We start from the raw sequence: 16,252 nt of genomic DNA on the forward strand, positions 1-16,252 counted from the left end.
AGAAAGCTCTCTTGAGCCAGGAGATAGCTGGCCTGGCAGAGCTCATGCCTTATTAGTATGGAAAGCCCTGGGCCGAACCCCAACATTCCACAGAAGCACTATGAATAGCACTGGGGGGCTCCATGGATGGTGGGCTGGTTCTGTGGTGCCTATCCTCTCTCTCTCTGAGTAAAATGAAGACATTGGTTACAAGAGGCTATCGCAGTATTATGCATGCACAAGGTTTACAGTAATTCCCCAGTACAGTAAAATAGTAGTAAAATAAAGGAAGTGTTTTTTTTAAATTCTATATTTATTTTCCCTTTTGTTGCCCATTTTTTATTATTGTTGATGTAGTTATTACTGTTGTAGTTATTGATGTTGTTGTTGGATAGGACAGAGAGAAATGGAGAGAGGAGGGGAAGACAGAGAGGGAGAGAGAAAGACACCTGCAGACCTGCTTCACCGACTATGAAGTGACTCACTGCTTGTGAAGTGACTCCCCTGCAGGTGGGGAGCCGGGGGCTCAAACCGGGATCCTTAAGCCGGTCCTTGCGCTTTGCACCATGTGTGCTTAACCCACTGCACTGCCGCCCGACTCCCTAGGAAGTAATTTTATTAAAGGATGATGGTGAAGACTTAGGAGAATCCACAGTGTACTCAACACAGGCCAACAAGTCTTTCAGACTTTGAGCAAATGCCAGTATGCTTCTTTGGGGAAAATGTTTATAATTTCTAGTCATAAGTTTTTGTTTTTTTTTTTACTAATAACCTCCTGTACTCTTTTATCTGACACCCCTCCTCCAACCCCCCCCCCCCTCCAACTAGTCTGGACACTCTTTTCCTTGGCCATTTGTTATCAGAAGACTAAAGTTGCCTGTAGAATTAGGAGAAATAGGGGGCCAGGCGGTAGCACAGCGGGTATAAGCACACTTGGTGCAGAGCGCACGGACCGGCAGAAGGATCCCGGTTTGAGACCCCGGCTCCCCACCTGCAAGGGAGTCGCTTCACAGGTGGTGAAGCAGGTCTGCAGGTGTCTATCTTGCTCTCCCCCTCTCTGTCTTCCCCTCCTCTCTCCATTTCTCTCTGTCCTGTCCAACAACAATGACAGCAGTAACAACAACAACCATAAACAACAAGGGCAACAAAAGGGAAAAAATAGCCTCCAGGAGCAGTGGATTCATAGTGCAGGCACTGAGCCCCAGCAATAACCCTGGAGGCAAAAAAAGGAGGGGGAGCTAGGCGGTAGCAGCAGGTTAAGTGCATGTGGCGCAAAGTGCAAGGACCGGCATAAGAATCCCGGTTCAAGCCCCAGCTTCCCACCTGTAGGGAATTCACTTCACAGGCAGTGAAGCAGGTCTACAGGTGTCTGTCTTTCTCTCCCCTTCTCTGTCTTCCCTTCCTCTTTCCATTTCTCTCTGTCCTATCCAACAACAATGACATCAATAACAACAACAATAAAAAATAATTAGGAGAAATAAGCAATGCACACCAAGAACATTCAGACAGACAGTTCTATAATCCTTCTGAACCCCCAAGGGGAGGCAATTATTTCTGGCTTAAGGATAATGTTCTTTCCATATCTCTACTCACCTTTCAATCCCTTCTTGGTTTTTGGTGCCTAAATGAGAAAAACAAGTCATAAAACACCAACCAGTGAGTGTGTGTTGAAACTGAGAATGTCTTGAGTTGTTTTGCCTTTTGCCAAATCACCGGAGGAAAAGGCACACCAATGGCATTTACAGACAGAAGCTCTTTGTGCTTTCCTAGAAGGGACTTATTCAGAGCATGGAAACAGGCTCCACAGACTAGCAGTGGATGCCACTGTTGAGGGTGCCGTCAGGTGGGCAGAAGTTCCTCATCTCTCTCTATTTCTGATTCCACATGCAAACCCTCCCAGTCAGAATGCAAATGATTTCTTCTCTTGTGTGTCCCTGATTCAATACTGGCAACACTTAAAAAATGCTTCCAGCTGAACATTCAGAGGCTCAGAAGAAATGCTTATTCATTGCTTAATAAGAAATTTGATAGCAATGCTCCTTCCCATCACTATTCTCCAGGGACCTCACATCCTGGTCCTTGTCAGCAGTCCACAAAGTACTCAAGGCAGCCAAGATGGAGGATGGAGGTGTGTGTGTGTGTGTGTGTGTGTGTGGTGTGGGGGGGGGCACATTTCTTTCTTTTTTTATTATCTTTATTTCATGGGTAGAGATAGCCAGAAATCGAGAGTAAGGGGGAGATAGTGAGGGAGAGACAAAGAGAGACAGCTGCAGCACTGCTTCATCACTCACAAAGCTTTCCCCCCGCAAGTGAGGGCAAGGGGTTTAAACTGGGGTCCTTGCACATTGTAGCATGTGCGCACAAGGTGTGCCACCACCCAGCCCCCGGGTGCCACATTTCTTTCTTTCTTTTTTTATTATCTTTATTTATTTGGAGACAGCCAGAAATCAAGAGGGGAGGGGAAGATAGAGAGGGACAGAGACAGAGAGACACCTGCAGCTCTGCTTCACCACTTATGAAGCTTCCCCCCTGCAGGTGGGGACCAGGGGCTTGAACCCAGGTCCTTGCTCACTGTAACAGGTGCACTCAACCAGGTGCACCACCACCCGGCCCCAAGGGGCCACGTTTCTATACATCTTACTCTGCATCCTGCCTACCATCTCAAGGCTCTGGGATCTGCTAGAAGTTCCTTCACCACACTGTCCAGTTTATTTGAATTCTGCACACATCAGGCTCATCCCTCCTAGTGGAGAAAATTAAAGTGGTTGCTTAATGCAGTATACATCCATGGTGATTTTTTAAATTAAATATTTATTAATGAGAGGAATAGGAGGAGAGAGAAAGAACCAGATTATCACTCTGGTACACGTGCTGCCAGGGATTGAACTCAGGATCTCTCATGCTTGAGAGTCCAGCACCTTATCCACTGTGCCACCTAACAGACCACTCTCCATGGTGATTTCTAATGGCACACGTCCGAAACATGTTTTAATGTTGTAATGTAAGGCTTCTTACACATAAATAAGTAAACAAATAAAATAATGTAGCTCTAACAATGTTTGAGTTCAAGGTCTATTGAGGTTTCTCTCATTTTACCCAATGAACTCAAGACCCATTTCCATAAGTTAAAATGCATACAGGCTGGTCCAGGAGGTGGCGCACTGGATAAACCATCGGACTCTTAAGCATGAGGCCCTGAGTTCAATCCCCAGCAGCACATGTACCAGGATGAAGCCTGGTTCTTTCTCCTCCTATGTTTCTCACTAATAAATAATTAATATCTTTTAAAAAATGCATATGGGGTGAGCAGTTTACAGAACTAGCTTTCCCTGGCCTTGAGGTTATGAACTTAATGAACAGTGGCCCTCATCCCTTGCCCAGAAAAAGAATTCAGGAAATGTACCCATTTCAGAAAAGAGGTGGATGCCTAGCATTGGGGCCGATACACCTTCCCAACAACAGTCATGACTTTTTATGACAAGCATTCAACCCACAGCGCCAGATGTGAACTCTGGTCAGTCCTTGTCACTTTTCCCTAATGGTGCAAGTCTCCCTTCACACACCGCCCGACTGATCCCATTGGCAGAGAACTGCTTTTCCCCACTAGGAACCCTCTCTCCCTAGCCCAGAACGACCTTGGGCACGCCTTGGAAGAAAGGAGGTGGCAGGAGACATCTCTATTCCTCTGGTGTTGGTCTGTCCTGTTATTGCAATAGAATGTAAAGTTTACTTGGGGTTGCATAAAGGAATCACTCTGAATGTTTTTCTCTGCAATGGCAACGTCCATGGTCTTTAAGTTCAAACACATTTGCCTCCACGTCTGGAAACTTTGCATCTCCTAGAGGCCCTGTTTCAGCCTCGCGGACTACAGAATACCCACGAGAGGTCTGTAAAGACCACGGGCCCACAGAGAAGCATGGCCGAGGTTGCCTTTGCACAGCCTACTCCACGCCGCCCGCCCCTCTGCAGGGCCCTCCCGGAGCCCCTCCCTAGCGCGTCACCTCCTCCGCACATCCGCCTTAGCCCAACGGCCCCGAGAGCAACCCAGCATCCTCCCAGCCCCTGAAAATTCCCAAGTTACGCGCCAAGCCCGTCGGAAGCATAACCGCTAGGACCTGTCCCAACCATTGCTGATGGTCTCCGCTCGCGCGCACAGTACGGTCACGTCTCCCGCTTCCGTGAGATCGTCGAGGCGCGAGGCATCCTGGGAGTTGTAGTCCACAGTCCTCTCATCTGCCGGAGTAGAGTGGCAAGAGGGCGCTGGATGAACTACGTTTCCCAGGGCGCACCGTCGCAGCCGTTATAGGGCCGGGTCTCAGCCCGTGGTCCCTAGCGTTGCTAGGAGCTGCCTCCACACTTTTTCTGTAAGACAGCGTGGGTATCTGGGACTGCAATTTAAAAAATATATATATTTCATTTATTTTCCCTTTTGTTGCCCTTGTTGTTTTTCATTGTTGCTGTAGTTATTATTGTTTTTATTGATGTCGTCGTTGTTAGGACAGAGAGAAATGGAGAGAGGAGGGGAAGACAGAGAGGGGGAGAGCAAGATAGACACCTGCAGACCTGCTTCACCGCCTGTGAAGCGACTCCCCTGCAGGTGGGGAGTGGGGGCTGGAACCCTGATCCTTATGCCGGTCCTTGCACTTTGTGCCACGTGGGCGTAACCCGCTGCGCTACCGCCCGACTCGCGTGACCGCCCTTCCGGAGGACTGCCCTAACCTGGCGTCCAGGGCCAAACTTACTCTTCAGAGGGCGGGATGGAGGGCGAGAGAAGAGTTTGACTTGTGAACCCCTAAATATGTATTTGGCCTACACCCCCAAATTTACAGAAGTGGATGTGACCTTTGTTTCATTTTCAAAATGAAAGATGCAAAGTCAGAAGGAAAGCCACCAATGTCACCCAATAAAAACATTTTGTGTCAATTAAATATTTTTATTTTTTTTGTTTTGCCTTCAGGGTGATTGCTGGGGCTTGGTGCCTGCACTAGGATTCCACTGCTCCTGGAGGCTATTTTTTTTCCTTCTGTTGACCTTGTTTATCATTATTATCGTTGTTTCTGCCGTCGTTTTGTTGTTGGATAGCACAGAGAAATGGAGAGAGGAGAGGAAGAAAGAGGGGGAAAGATAGACACCTGCAGACCTGCTTCACTGCTTGTGAAGCGACCCCTCACAGGTGGGGAGCTGGGGGCTCGAACCAGGATCCTTACGCTGGTCCTTGTGCTTCGTGCCATGTGCATTTAACCTGCTGCGCTACAGCGCGGCCCCTTACAGGTTTAATTTTACAAGTAAAGTCAAGCTGGCGTGTCACATACTATCCAACCATCATTCACAGGCTCTGGACCCCATGCACCACCTTGGTACACCCACCCCAATGATGGGAAACATGAACATGAAGAGCTGAGGAGATAGTGGAATGCTTATGTAGAAAGGCATCAACTGTCCCAGATTCAATCCCCAGCCCTACCAGCAGTCAGAGCTGAACATTCAGGTGTAAAAAAATGAAAGACAAAAAAAAAGTGAAGAACCAAACCTAAACTATAAGTCAAAGGGGTAAAGGTAACAAGGCAGTTAATATATGCCACAGAATACATATCCTAGAGGTAAGGGAAAAAAAAAGATACATTTCCTAGAACCCACAGTAATTGCAAATGTTTACAGACGGTAGTAGCAGGAATACCACGTGGGCAATGATGTATTTGTTACCTAAATCTATGAAACAGGCAACAGTATTGTGTGGCAAGACAATCTGGTTCAGATATTTTTAAGTTAATTTATTTATTCCCTTTTGTTGCCCTTGTTTTTTATTGTTGTAATTATTGTTGGCTAGTACAGAGAGAAATGGAGAGAGGAGGAGAAGACAGAGAAGGGGAGAGACAGACACCTACAGACCTGCTTCACCGCCTGTGAAGTGACTCCGCTGCAGGTGGGGAGCCGGGGGTTCGAACCGGGATCCTTAAGCTGGTCTTTGTGCTTTGCGCCATCTGCGCTTAACCCACTGTGCTACCGCCCGACTCCCTCTGGTTCAGATTTTTAAAAAAAGGCTTACTAGAGAAAGGAAGAGAGGACTAGAGCAGCACTCTGGTGCATTCAATGCTGGGTATTGAATTAGGGACCTCCTGTTTGAGACCCCAACAATTTAGTCACTCTGCCAACTCCCAGGCCATAATTTGGAATTCTTAAAATCACTCCAAAACTTACTATGATTTATTGAGATAAGCAACAAACTTTAAAAAAGAAAAAGAAAAGATTTGTTAACAAGATGATCAGATCACCACTCTGGCATATGTTGGGCCCTGGATAGGAATCAGAACCTGGCACCCTACCTACTGCTCTGCCTCCCCAGCCCACAGCAATGGCAGTTTAAGGCAAAATCAAAATCAACCAAACAAAAGGCCCTTGGTATTTCCAGGTGTCCTGCCAGGAGCCATTTCTCTGCTTGATAGATGATAAGCTTTGAAACAATGGAAGCCCTCGAGACAAGTGTTAATTCCCCCCTGGGCAGGCCACTTCCCCTCAGGTAAACCATTTATCAGTAATCAAGTGAGTCAACACACAGTTTGGTTTCCGCCATTTGTTGCAAGGAACATTCCGCTTTGAAGTTTGCTCCCCCTCCCTCTCCTCCAGCATTCCCTCTCCTTCCCCAAAGCCTTATAATGCCTGTGAACACAATAAAATTTTGCAGCTTGATCAGAAACCTGTCTTGCTGTCATTCTTCGTGTCTCGTGTCCCTTTCATTCCAGTTTTTTTTGGTTCCTAGCCCCTGTTCACCGCCCTGCTGGTTGGGGCAGTGTCCAACATGTGGTAACAAGAAGGTTCCTTTTTTTTTTTTTTTTTTTTTAACCAGAGCAGTGATCAGCACTGGCTTATGGTAGTGTGGGGGCTTGAACCTGGGACTTCAAAGCCTCAGGCATGAGAGTCTTTGCATAACCAAAGTGCTATCTACCCCTGCCCACTTCCTTATATTTTTAAGTTTACTATTATGAACTACAGATAAGAGGTCCTGAAAATATTAGTGTTAACAGAAGCAATACACCACCAATATACATTTAATTTACTCATTTATTGGCTAGAGACAGAATGAAACCAAGGTGGAAGGGGTAGATAGGGAGTGAAACCTGCAGTACACGCTTCACCTTGAGCAGCTCTTCTGTGGAGAACTTTCCTTCCCTAGAGAATTCTGGGATCGCCTATCTATTTGTACTTATTTTTTGAGGAGTGGTTTACAGTAGTCTTTTGTTTTTTAAACTTTCCTGTTCTCATTCTGTAAACCCTTGTTCTCTTCACTCACTCACTCATTTATGAGGACAGGAGAGTAAGAACCAGACATTCCTCTGGTACAAGTACTGCCAGGGAACCTCATGATTGAGAGTCCAAACTAGCCACTGTGCCACCTCCCAGACCACTAGTCTGTCTTTTTCTCTTCCTTTTTAATTTTTTTCACCACCCCTGTCACCAAAGGTCTGTGTCCCAATATTTTTCAAAATTTGTTTATTGGAGAAAGACAGCCAGAAACTGAAATCAGGGATAGGGAGGGAGAGACACCTGCAGCACCACTCACGAAGCTTCCCCCCATAGATGGGGATGGGGGCTCAAACCCAGGCCCTGGCGCATTGTAACATGTACACTCAACCAGGTGTGCCACCACCTGTTCCCATGTATCTCAATCTCCATACCCATAACCACTGTAGTTCTCCCAGTCTGAGATAGAAGTTGACTTTTTGTTTTTTCACAGTCGTATGTTCAATTCCCTGTATGTTTCATATGGGTAAAACCATTCTGTAGTTGTCTTTTACCTCCTTACTTGCTCCACTTAACATTAACATGTCTGAGGCTCTTGTATTCATCCTCAGCACTGCATGCACCACAGTGACACTCTAGTTTCAGTCTCCCTCAAACTGTCTCATGTGAAACTCTTCCATATGTAATAATTTTTTAAAAGTTTTTTTATATTTATTCTTTTTGTTGCTCGTTTTATTGTTGTAGTTATTATTGCTGTTGTTGGATAGGACAGAGAGAAATGGAGAGAGGAGGGGAAGACAGAGGGGGGAGAGACACCTGCAGACCTGCTTCACTGCCTGTGAAGCGACTCCCTTGCAGGTGGGGAGCTGGGGGCTCAAACTGGGTTTCTTACTCAGGTCCTTGCACTTTACGCCATGTGCACTTAACCCGCTGCACTACCGCCTGACTCCCATAAAATAATTTTTTTGGGAAATATTTTAATGAGAGCTAGAAACACACACACACACACAAACACACCACTGCTCAGTTCTAGTTTCTGATGGTGTTGGGGACTGAACCTGAGACCTCAGAGCCTCAGGCATGATAGTTTTTGCATAACTATTATGTTATCACTCCAGCCTGAAAATAAATCTTTTTTTAAAAGTCCTTAACACAGCATCAAGGAATGAAGTGTTCAGGGTTTCAGACATAATTCGACTTCCGGAGGCGGAGCTACGAGAAGCAGATCACTTTCTCTCCTCTCCTCTCCACTCCCGGATCAACTAGGAATACCAAAGGAGACCACCCGGACCGAAACAAAACAGGACTAGAATGACCACAGAAACCCAGTAAATCACCCGTGAGTACAAACACGCGTGGCTGGTGACAGAGAGGAGAGAGGGGCCTAAGGAGAGTTTAAGTGGCTACTTAGTTCTACAGTTTGTCAGTGGAGACACCACCTCCAGTCTGCTCCACAACAAGGGGACAGCTGAAGGGAGGAGGAGGCTCCCCAGAGACTCACCAAGTACAACTCTGAGTCTCCATTGCTACTGCCCTCAGAGTCTGGAGCAGAAACAGGGAGGGACACCAGGGTACAGAGATCTGACCGGGAAACTCAGGAGAAGACCTATGCCTCTCGGTGGCATAGCTGAGGGGCTGTGAAAGTCTCTTTGCATAACCACTGGAGTATCTCTGCCACACCCTGCTTTATCTCTTGGTCAGGAGTCAGTGATTAAGCCAAGAAGCCTATTGATAGTTTAAAAGCCCTCAGGCTCCCATAGCCTACAGGGGGAAAAAAAAAAGGCTTTTACACCACTGAACTCCAACTCAGGGATTGAAAAAACTGTTAACTTATATAAAATGGTTAAAACAACAAGAAAAAATATTGGAGACTCGAACCAGGACAAGAGTCCAGCTAAAAGTCCTCCAGAGGGCGAAGCACAAAACAACGAGTTCAACATCCAAACATTAGCTAAGGAAATAATCACAGGAGTGAGTAAAGAATGTGAAAAAATTGTAATCAGAACTGCAGGAACAACAAATGAGAATATGGAAGACAATTCTAATAATCTCATGGTTATTAGAGAGCTGAAAGCTGAAATTGCTGAGCTAAGAAGGCAACTAGCTGAACAAGCTAAAAAAGTATCAGAGCAGGGCAACAAAATAGATGAACTCCAGAAAGCAGTAGAGGGCAGAGAGAATAGAATCAATGAGGCTGAAGACAGAATTAGCAAGATTGAGGATGAATTAGAGACAACTAAAGAAGAAGTAAGAGACCTCAAAAAGAGATTAAGAGATGCAGGGTTTCAGACATAGATGGTAACACTGAGTGGCCTCTGGCACAATTATTTCATTATTTCTTTGAGAGAAAGAAAGAGAGGGAGAAAGGGAAAGAAGGAGGGAGGGAGGAGTGAGTAAGGGACAGAGAAGAGACACCTGAGAACTGGTCTATCATCTTCGGAGCACCCCAGGTGCTCTATGGTAGGCACTTCCATGTGATGGTGGGGTTCAAACCAAGGGACTCACACACAGTGAGGTGTACATTCTCTATCAGGTAATGTTCATGTTTTTACCTCAACTTAATACACTTATGTTTGAACATTCCTCATAATTTAAGTGTATTTAAATTATGCAGCACTGTCTTAATTGTACAAATCAGTGAGGTTTTATTCATCTTTATTCTTTGATTACATTGACTAAGGTTCAAGACAAGTTACTCAAAGCTAATAAAGATAGTCTCAAATACGACAGTTAGTTTTCTTCATAGCTTTAAAGTAAAACCCAAGGTGCTATACTGAAGGTGACTCTGTATTACCTACAAACTGCTAAGACAGATCCCAGGTCTATTCAGCTGGATTCATCATCTTGAACATCTGCAGATTCTGACCCCAAATTTCAAGGATGAAAAAAGTATTTAATTACTAATTTTGAAATAATTCTACATTTGACAGGTCACCAAACAATTTAAATTTACTTTTTTATTTCCAGAACCTGAACTACTGTCAAGATATATCTAAATGAGGTTAACAGAATGTTTTTTCACATCAATGTTAATACAATTACCAACTAGTTCTCCTAGAGAGAGAGAGATTAAGACTTACATTAGATAGTATTTAGCTGGGTTTTGTTGCATTGCCAGTTGATCTGGGACATATTTCATGATAGCGTTCAAGATATGAGTTACATTTCTGCTGAGTTATATTACATTTTCAAGACTGATTTTAGAACTGGTTGCTAAAGACAGATGTTTAGACACATTCAACAGGTCTTTAAAAAAAGCAAGTGTTGTGTTGTTTAACGTTGATTCTAAGAATAATTAAGAGGTAACCCTTAAACATAGAATGGCTGTGTAAGTTAAATTTCAGCTGAAAAGGACAATTTCACAATTCAAATAAAGCTCCTAGAAACAGACTGAAAACAAAGTCAGTATACAATACGGAGTAGATTCTATGGAATTTTCATTTATTCCCTAGCTAAAGTTTCAATGATTATTTTTGGAGCCAGAAATCAGAACACATACTTTTCTAAAAGTTTTTTCTGTGTTATTTCTGGGTGTAAGAGGTGATTTTTTAGTATAGTTTTAATTTTTTAATGCTAAATACTGTAAATGCAAAGTTTCTTTAATGACTTATGCCAAGATTAAAGACTAAGTTGTCCCATAAAATCCAATTCACATAGTCACCAAAGTTACAGTAACCAAAACTGGTGTTTTTACCTTATACTTACTCTAAGAAGGAATTCTCTCTCTCTCTCTCTTTCTTTTTTCTATAGAGGAAGAAGGGAAATCAAATCAAACTTTAATCCTTGATTAAAGTCCCGTCAACTGTCAAAACACTAATATGTAGAGATGACTTGGCTTCCTAACTCTTCCCCAGGAAACTGAGGGCTAAATGAGTTGCAGTGCTTCTGGTGAGACAATTTCAGGGTTTTCTCAAATGGAAGACTAATTTCTAATTACAATAAACAATGATCCTGTGGTAGGCCTGTTCTAAAGAAAATCTTTGTTATTAGAAAAACAATACTATGAATAAGGACATGGGAACTATACACTGGCAAAGGAGAGTCAATAGTCAGAAACTGTGTCAAGCACAAATCCACTCATATTAAATTTCCTGATTAGGGGCTGGGCAGTGGCACACCCTGCAGAGCACACATTACCTAATGTGCAAGGATCCAAGCTCAAGTCTCCAGTCTCCATTTGCAAAGGGGAAGCTCCCTAGGCAGTGAAGCAGGGCTGCGGGTGTCTCTCTCTTTTTTCCCCTTCCTTCTCAATTTCTCTCTGTCCTATTTAAAAAAAAAAAAAAAAAAAGCTTCCTGATTAGTTTTTCTCACAAATCCTTTTTGGCAGTCCTGCTTTTTGGCTGCTTCCCATGGCTGGAGAGGTAGGGCATATAGCAGGAAAGCTTGGAAGGTTCTACATCATTTAAAAAATACCTTTCCTTAACACGTATACCCACTGCTCAGCAACTGAGGTGTGAAAATAATGAACTACTTAGTAGTTAAGTTCTGCTAATTATCAAAAGTTATGGCCTACAGGATCAGTAGTATCACAAAAGGAAGTCATACTGCATTTCTGAAAGCTTCTTTTATGCTTAGCAGCTCCCTTTCAGTGTTAATTGCACTTAAAAACACATCTGATTTTTTTCATTTAATCTCTGAAATCTGTTCATCATTTTCTTCATTTATAAAAAGAGGAAAGGGGTCGTTTTTTCTTTTTCATTTGCTCTAAAGCTTTCTAAATTTGATAAGATTCCAGGAAGATCTGTGTGACAGGTAGAAGGGAAGGAAACAGAATAGAGCTGTCTTCTGGAGCACAATACATCAGGACTCTTCAGAGCTTAGACTGCAGTGGCTTCAGGTGCTTGTAGTAAGATTCATGGACCTTTATGGAAGGGAAGAGAAGAGATTACTGGTGAGGAGTTTGCACTATAAACTAGCAGACTAGGTTTTTTTTTTTTTTTCATTTCTTTATTGGGGATTAATGTTTTACATTCGACAGTAAATACAATAGTACATGAGTAACAATATGTACATGCATAACATTTCTCAGTTTTCTACATAACAATACAACCAGTTTTTTTAAAAATAATTTTATTTATTTATTATTGGATAGAGACAGAGAACTTGAGGGGAAGAGGAGAGAGAGGTAGAAAGACACAGAAACAGAGACATCTGCAGCCCTGCTTCACTGCTTGTGAAGTTTCCCCTATGCAGGTGGGGACCAGGGGCTTGAACCTGAGTTCTTGCACACTGTTATGTGAGCAATTAGCCAGGTGTGCCACCGCCTGGCCCCACAACTAGTTTTTAACTAATTTGAAGGGACATATGTACCCCTTGTTCACAGTTCCATTACTCACCATTGCCAAGATATGAAAACAACCTACATGCCCACCAACAGGTGACTGGATAATTAAGGGATATACACTCAATGGAATGCTACCCAATTAAAAAAAAAGTGGTATTATATCCTTTGGGACAAAGCAGATGGAACTGGAAGTCAGTATGCTTAGTGAAATAAGATGTGACAGACAGTCAAACAATAGTTTCACACAGATGTGGAAATATAATTAAATTACACAAACTTGCAAAATAAGAAAAAAAGCAACTATCTTAGAATTGACAACTATGTTGGTTATGGGGGTGCGCACAAAACTCTGGTGGTGGGTATGGTGTCAAACTATACTTCTGATATAATTTTGTAAACCATTACCAAATCACTAATAAAAATGAGAAAAGATAAAACAGACATTTAAAAGAGAAATGGCCTGGACCTTATTTGTATTAATACAAAGAAATTATTAAGCAAAAATTAGTAACAATAGCCAACTGGGGCTCTTTGGACATGGAAGGGTGGATGGTACTACTGTCATGTTTTATTTTTCTGAAAGATTTATTTATTTAAAAAAGGAGAGAGATTCGACTTCCGGAGGCGGAGCTACGAGCAGCAGATTACTTTCTCTTCTCTCCTCTCCTCTCCAGGATCAACTAGGAATACCAAAGGAGACCACCCGGACCGAAACAAGACAGGACTAGAATGACCACAGAAACCCAGTAAATCACCTGTGAGTACAAACACGTGTGGCTGGTGACAGAGAGGAGAGAGGGGCCTAAAGAGAGATTAAGTGACTGCTAACAGTTCAGCAGTTTATCAGTTGAGACACCACCTCCAGTCTGCTCCACCAACAAGGGGACAGCTTAAGGGAGGAGAGGACTCCCCAGAGACTCAACAAGTACAACTCTGAGTCTCCATTGCTACTACCCTCAGAATCTGGAGCAGCAACAGGAAGGGACACCAGGGGACAGAGATCTAACCAGAGATCAGAAGACCTATACCTTGGTGGCATAGCTGAGGGGCTGTGAAAGTCTCTTTGCATAACCACTGGATTATCTCTGCCACACCCTGCTTTATCTCTTGGTCAGAAGTCAGTGATTAAGCTAAGAAGCCTATTGATAGTTTAAAGCCCTCAGGCTCCCATAACCTACAGGGAAGGAAAAAAAAAAAAAAGAGGCTTTTACACCACTGAGCTCCAACTCAGGGATTGAAATAACTGTTAACTTCCACCACTGTGAACCCTTTAATTAACTTACTTAGACACAAGTCAATCCAGGCAATAGTGATCAATAATTTGAAAAGTACTGATAAAGGGAACTCATAACATAATATATAAAATGGTTAAAACAACAAGAAAAAATATTGGAGAATCAAACCAGGACAAGAGTCCAGCTAAAAGTCCTCCAGGTGAAGCACAAAATAACAAGTTCAACATCCAAACATTAGCTAAGGAAATAATAACAGGAGCGAGTAAAGAATGTGAAAAAATTGTAATCAGAAATTCAGGAACAACAAATGAGAATATGGAAGAAAATACTAATTATCTCATGGTTATTAGAGAGCTGAAAGCTGAAATCGCTGAGCTAAGAAGGCAACTAGCTGAACAAGCTAAAACAGTATCAGAGCAGGGCAACAAAATCGATGAACTCCAGAAAACAGTAGAGGGCTGAGAGAATAGAATCTATGAGGCTGAAGACAGAATTAGCAAGATTGAGGATGAATTAGAGACAACTAAAAAAGAAGTAAGAGATCTCAAAAACAGATTAAGAGATGCTGAAAACAACAACAGAGTCCTATGGGATGACTTCAAAAGAAACAATATACGCATTATTGGCATACCAGAGGAAGAAAGAGAAGGAGAGGAAGAAAGCATTTTCCAGGCCATAGTAGCTGAAAACTTCTCTAGTCTAGACAACATCAAAGACAGAAAGATTCAAGAAGCCCAGAGGGTCCCAAACAGAATTAACCCAGACCTAAAGACACCAAGACATGTCATACTTAGAATGGAAAGGAATAAGGATAAAGAAAGGATCCTCAAGGCTGCAAGAGAAAAACAAAGAGTCACCTACAAAGGAAAACCCATAAGATTAGCAGCAGACTTCTCCATACAAACACTACAGGCCAAGAAGAGAATGGCAAGATATCTATCGAGTGCTCAATGAGAAAGGCTTTCAGCCAAGAATACTATATCCTGCTAGACTGTCATTCAGACTAGATGGAAGCATCAAAACCTTCTCAGACAAGCAACAGTTGAAGGAAGCAACCATCACCAAGCCTGCCCTGAAAGAAGTTCAGAAAGCTCTCCTATAAACAACCAGATCACCACAAATAGGACATATATCAAAACACTCTAAAACTCTACAAGAATAGCATTAAAATATCTTTAATCTTTGATATCAATAAATGTCAATGGCCTGAATTCACCTATTAAAAGACACAGAGAAGGAAGATGGATCAGAAAACACAACCCAACAATATGCTGTCTACAGGAAACCCACCTAACTCAACAAGACAAACACAGACTTGAAGTGAAAGGATGGAAAACTATCATACAAGCCAATGGCCCACAAAAAAGGGCAGGAACAGCTATTCTCATATCTGACACGATAGACTTTAAAATAGATAAGATTAAAAAAGAAAGGAATGGACACTACTTGATGCTCAGAGGATCAGTCAATCAAGAGGACTTAACAATTATTAACATCTATGCACCCAATGAGAAGCCATCTAAACACATCAAACTTCTACTGAAAGAGCTACAGCAATATATTAACAGTAACACAATCATAGTAGGGGACTTCAACACCCCACTATCTCAACTTGACAGCTCATCCAGGCAGAAAATCAATTAAGACATAAGGGAGCTAAATGAAGAGATAGATAAACTAGAACTATTGGACATTTTCAGAATCATTCATCCCAAGAAACTGGAATACACATTTTACTCAAATCCACATGGGTCATTCTCAAGGATAGACCATATGTTAGGCCACAAAGACAGCATCAGCAAATTCAAGAGCGTTGAATCATCCCAAGCATCTTCTCAGACCACAGTGGAATTAAACTAACACTTAACAATCAACAAAAGATTAGTAATAGTCCCAAAATGTGGAAGCTCAATAGTACACTTCTTAACAACTTCTGGGTCAAAGAGGAAATCAAGGAAGAAATCAAAATGTTTCGAGACTTCAATGAAAATGAAGACACAAACTATCAAAATATTTGGGACACAGCTAAAGCAGTCCTAAGAGGGAAGTTCATAGCTATACAAGCACACATTAGGAAACAAGAAAAGGCACAAATAAACAGCCTGATTGCACATCTAAAAGACCTAGAAGAAGAACAATAAAGGAATCCTAAAGCAACCAGAAGGACAGAAATCACTAAAGTTAGGGCAGAAATAAATAACATTGAGAATAGGAAAACCATACAAAAGATCAATGAAAGTAAATGTTGGTTCTTCGAAAGAGTAAACAAAATCGACAAACCTTTAGCCAGACTCACAAAACAAAAAAGGGAGAAGACCCAAATAAATCGGATAGTAAATGAAAGAGGAGATATCACAACAGACTCCGCAGAAATTCAACATATCATGCGAGGCTTCTATGAACAACTATATGCCACCAAGCTAGAGAACCTGGAAGAAATGGATGATTTCCTAGAAACCTACCAACTTCCAAAACTAAGTAAAGAGGAAGTGGATAACATGAACAGGCCCATCAC

The 16,252-nt window shown here is 42.6% G+C and overlaps 2 protein-coding genes across 6 annotated transcripts in view; both read right to left on the bottom strand.

Annotated features, from left to right (window-relative positions):
* FBF1 (Fas binding factor 1) overlaps positions 1-4,146 on the bottom strand; it is a 30,523-nt gene extending 26,377 nt beyond the window's left edge. Inside the window, exons 1-2 of one of the 3 annotated variants that reach the window (XM_060202773.1) lie at positions 4,065-4,140; positions 1,573-1,600 (exon numbers count right to left, since the gene is read on the bottom strand). In XM_060202773.1, the coding sequence (XP_060058756.1) occupies positions 1,573-1,600; positions 4,065-4,082 (46 nt within the window). In that variant the 5' untranslated portion in view covers positions 4,083-4,140. Of the gene's footprint in view, positions 1-1,572; positions 1,601-4,064 lie in introns of all 3 variants that reach the window. The other 2 variants (XM_060202775.1, XM_060202774.1) reach the window with 2 other exon arrangements.
* A 5,693-nt stretch (positions 4,147-9,839) lies between these two features.
* The window catches only part of ACOX1 (acyl-CoA oxidase 1), a 48,990-nt gene continuing 42,577 nt past the window's right edge, over positions 9,840-16,252 (bottom strand). For all 3 annotated transcript variants that reach the window (XM_060202788.1, XM_060202789.1, XM_060202790.1), the window contains exon 14: positions 9,840-12,079. In XM_060202788.1, coding sequence (XP_060058771.1) covers positions 12,029-12,079 — 51 coding nt within the window. In that variant the 3' untranslated portion in view covers positions 9,840-12,028. The remainder of the gene's footprint in view (positions 12,080-16,252) is intronic.

Source organism: Erinaceus europaeus, chromosome 12 (assembly GCF_950295315.1).
Source record: "Erinaceus europaeus chromosome 12, mEriEur2.1, whole genome shotgun sequence".
Taxonomy (NCBI): Eukaryota; Metazoa; Chordata; class Mammalia; order Eulipotyphla; family Erinaceidae; genus Erinaceus; species Erinaceus europaeus.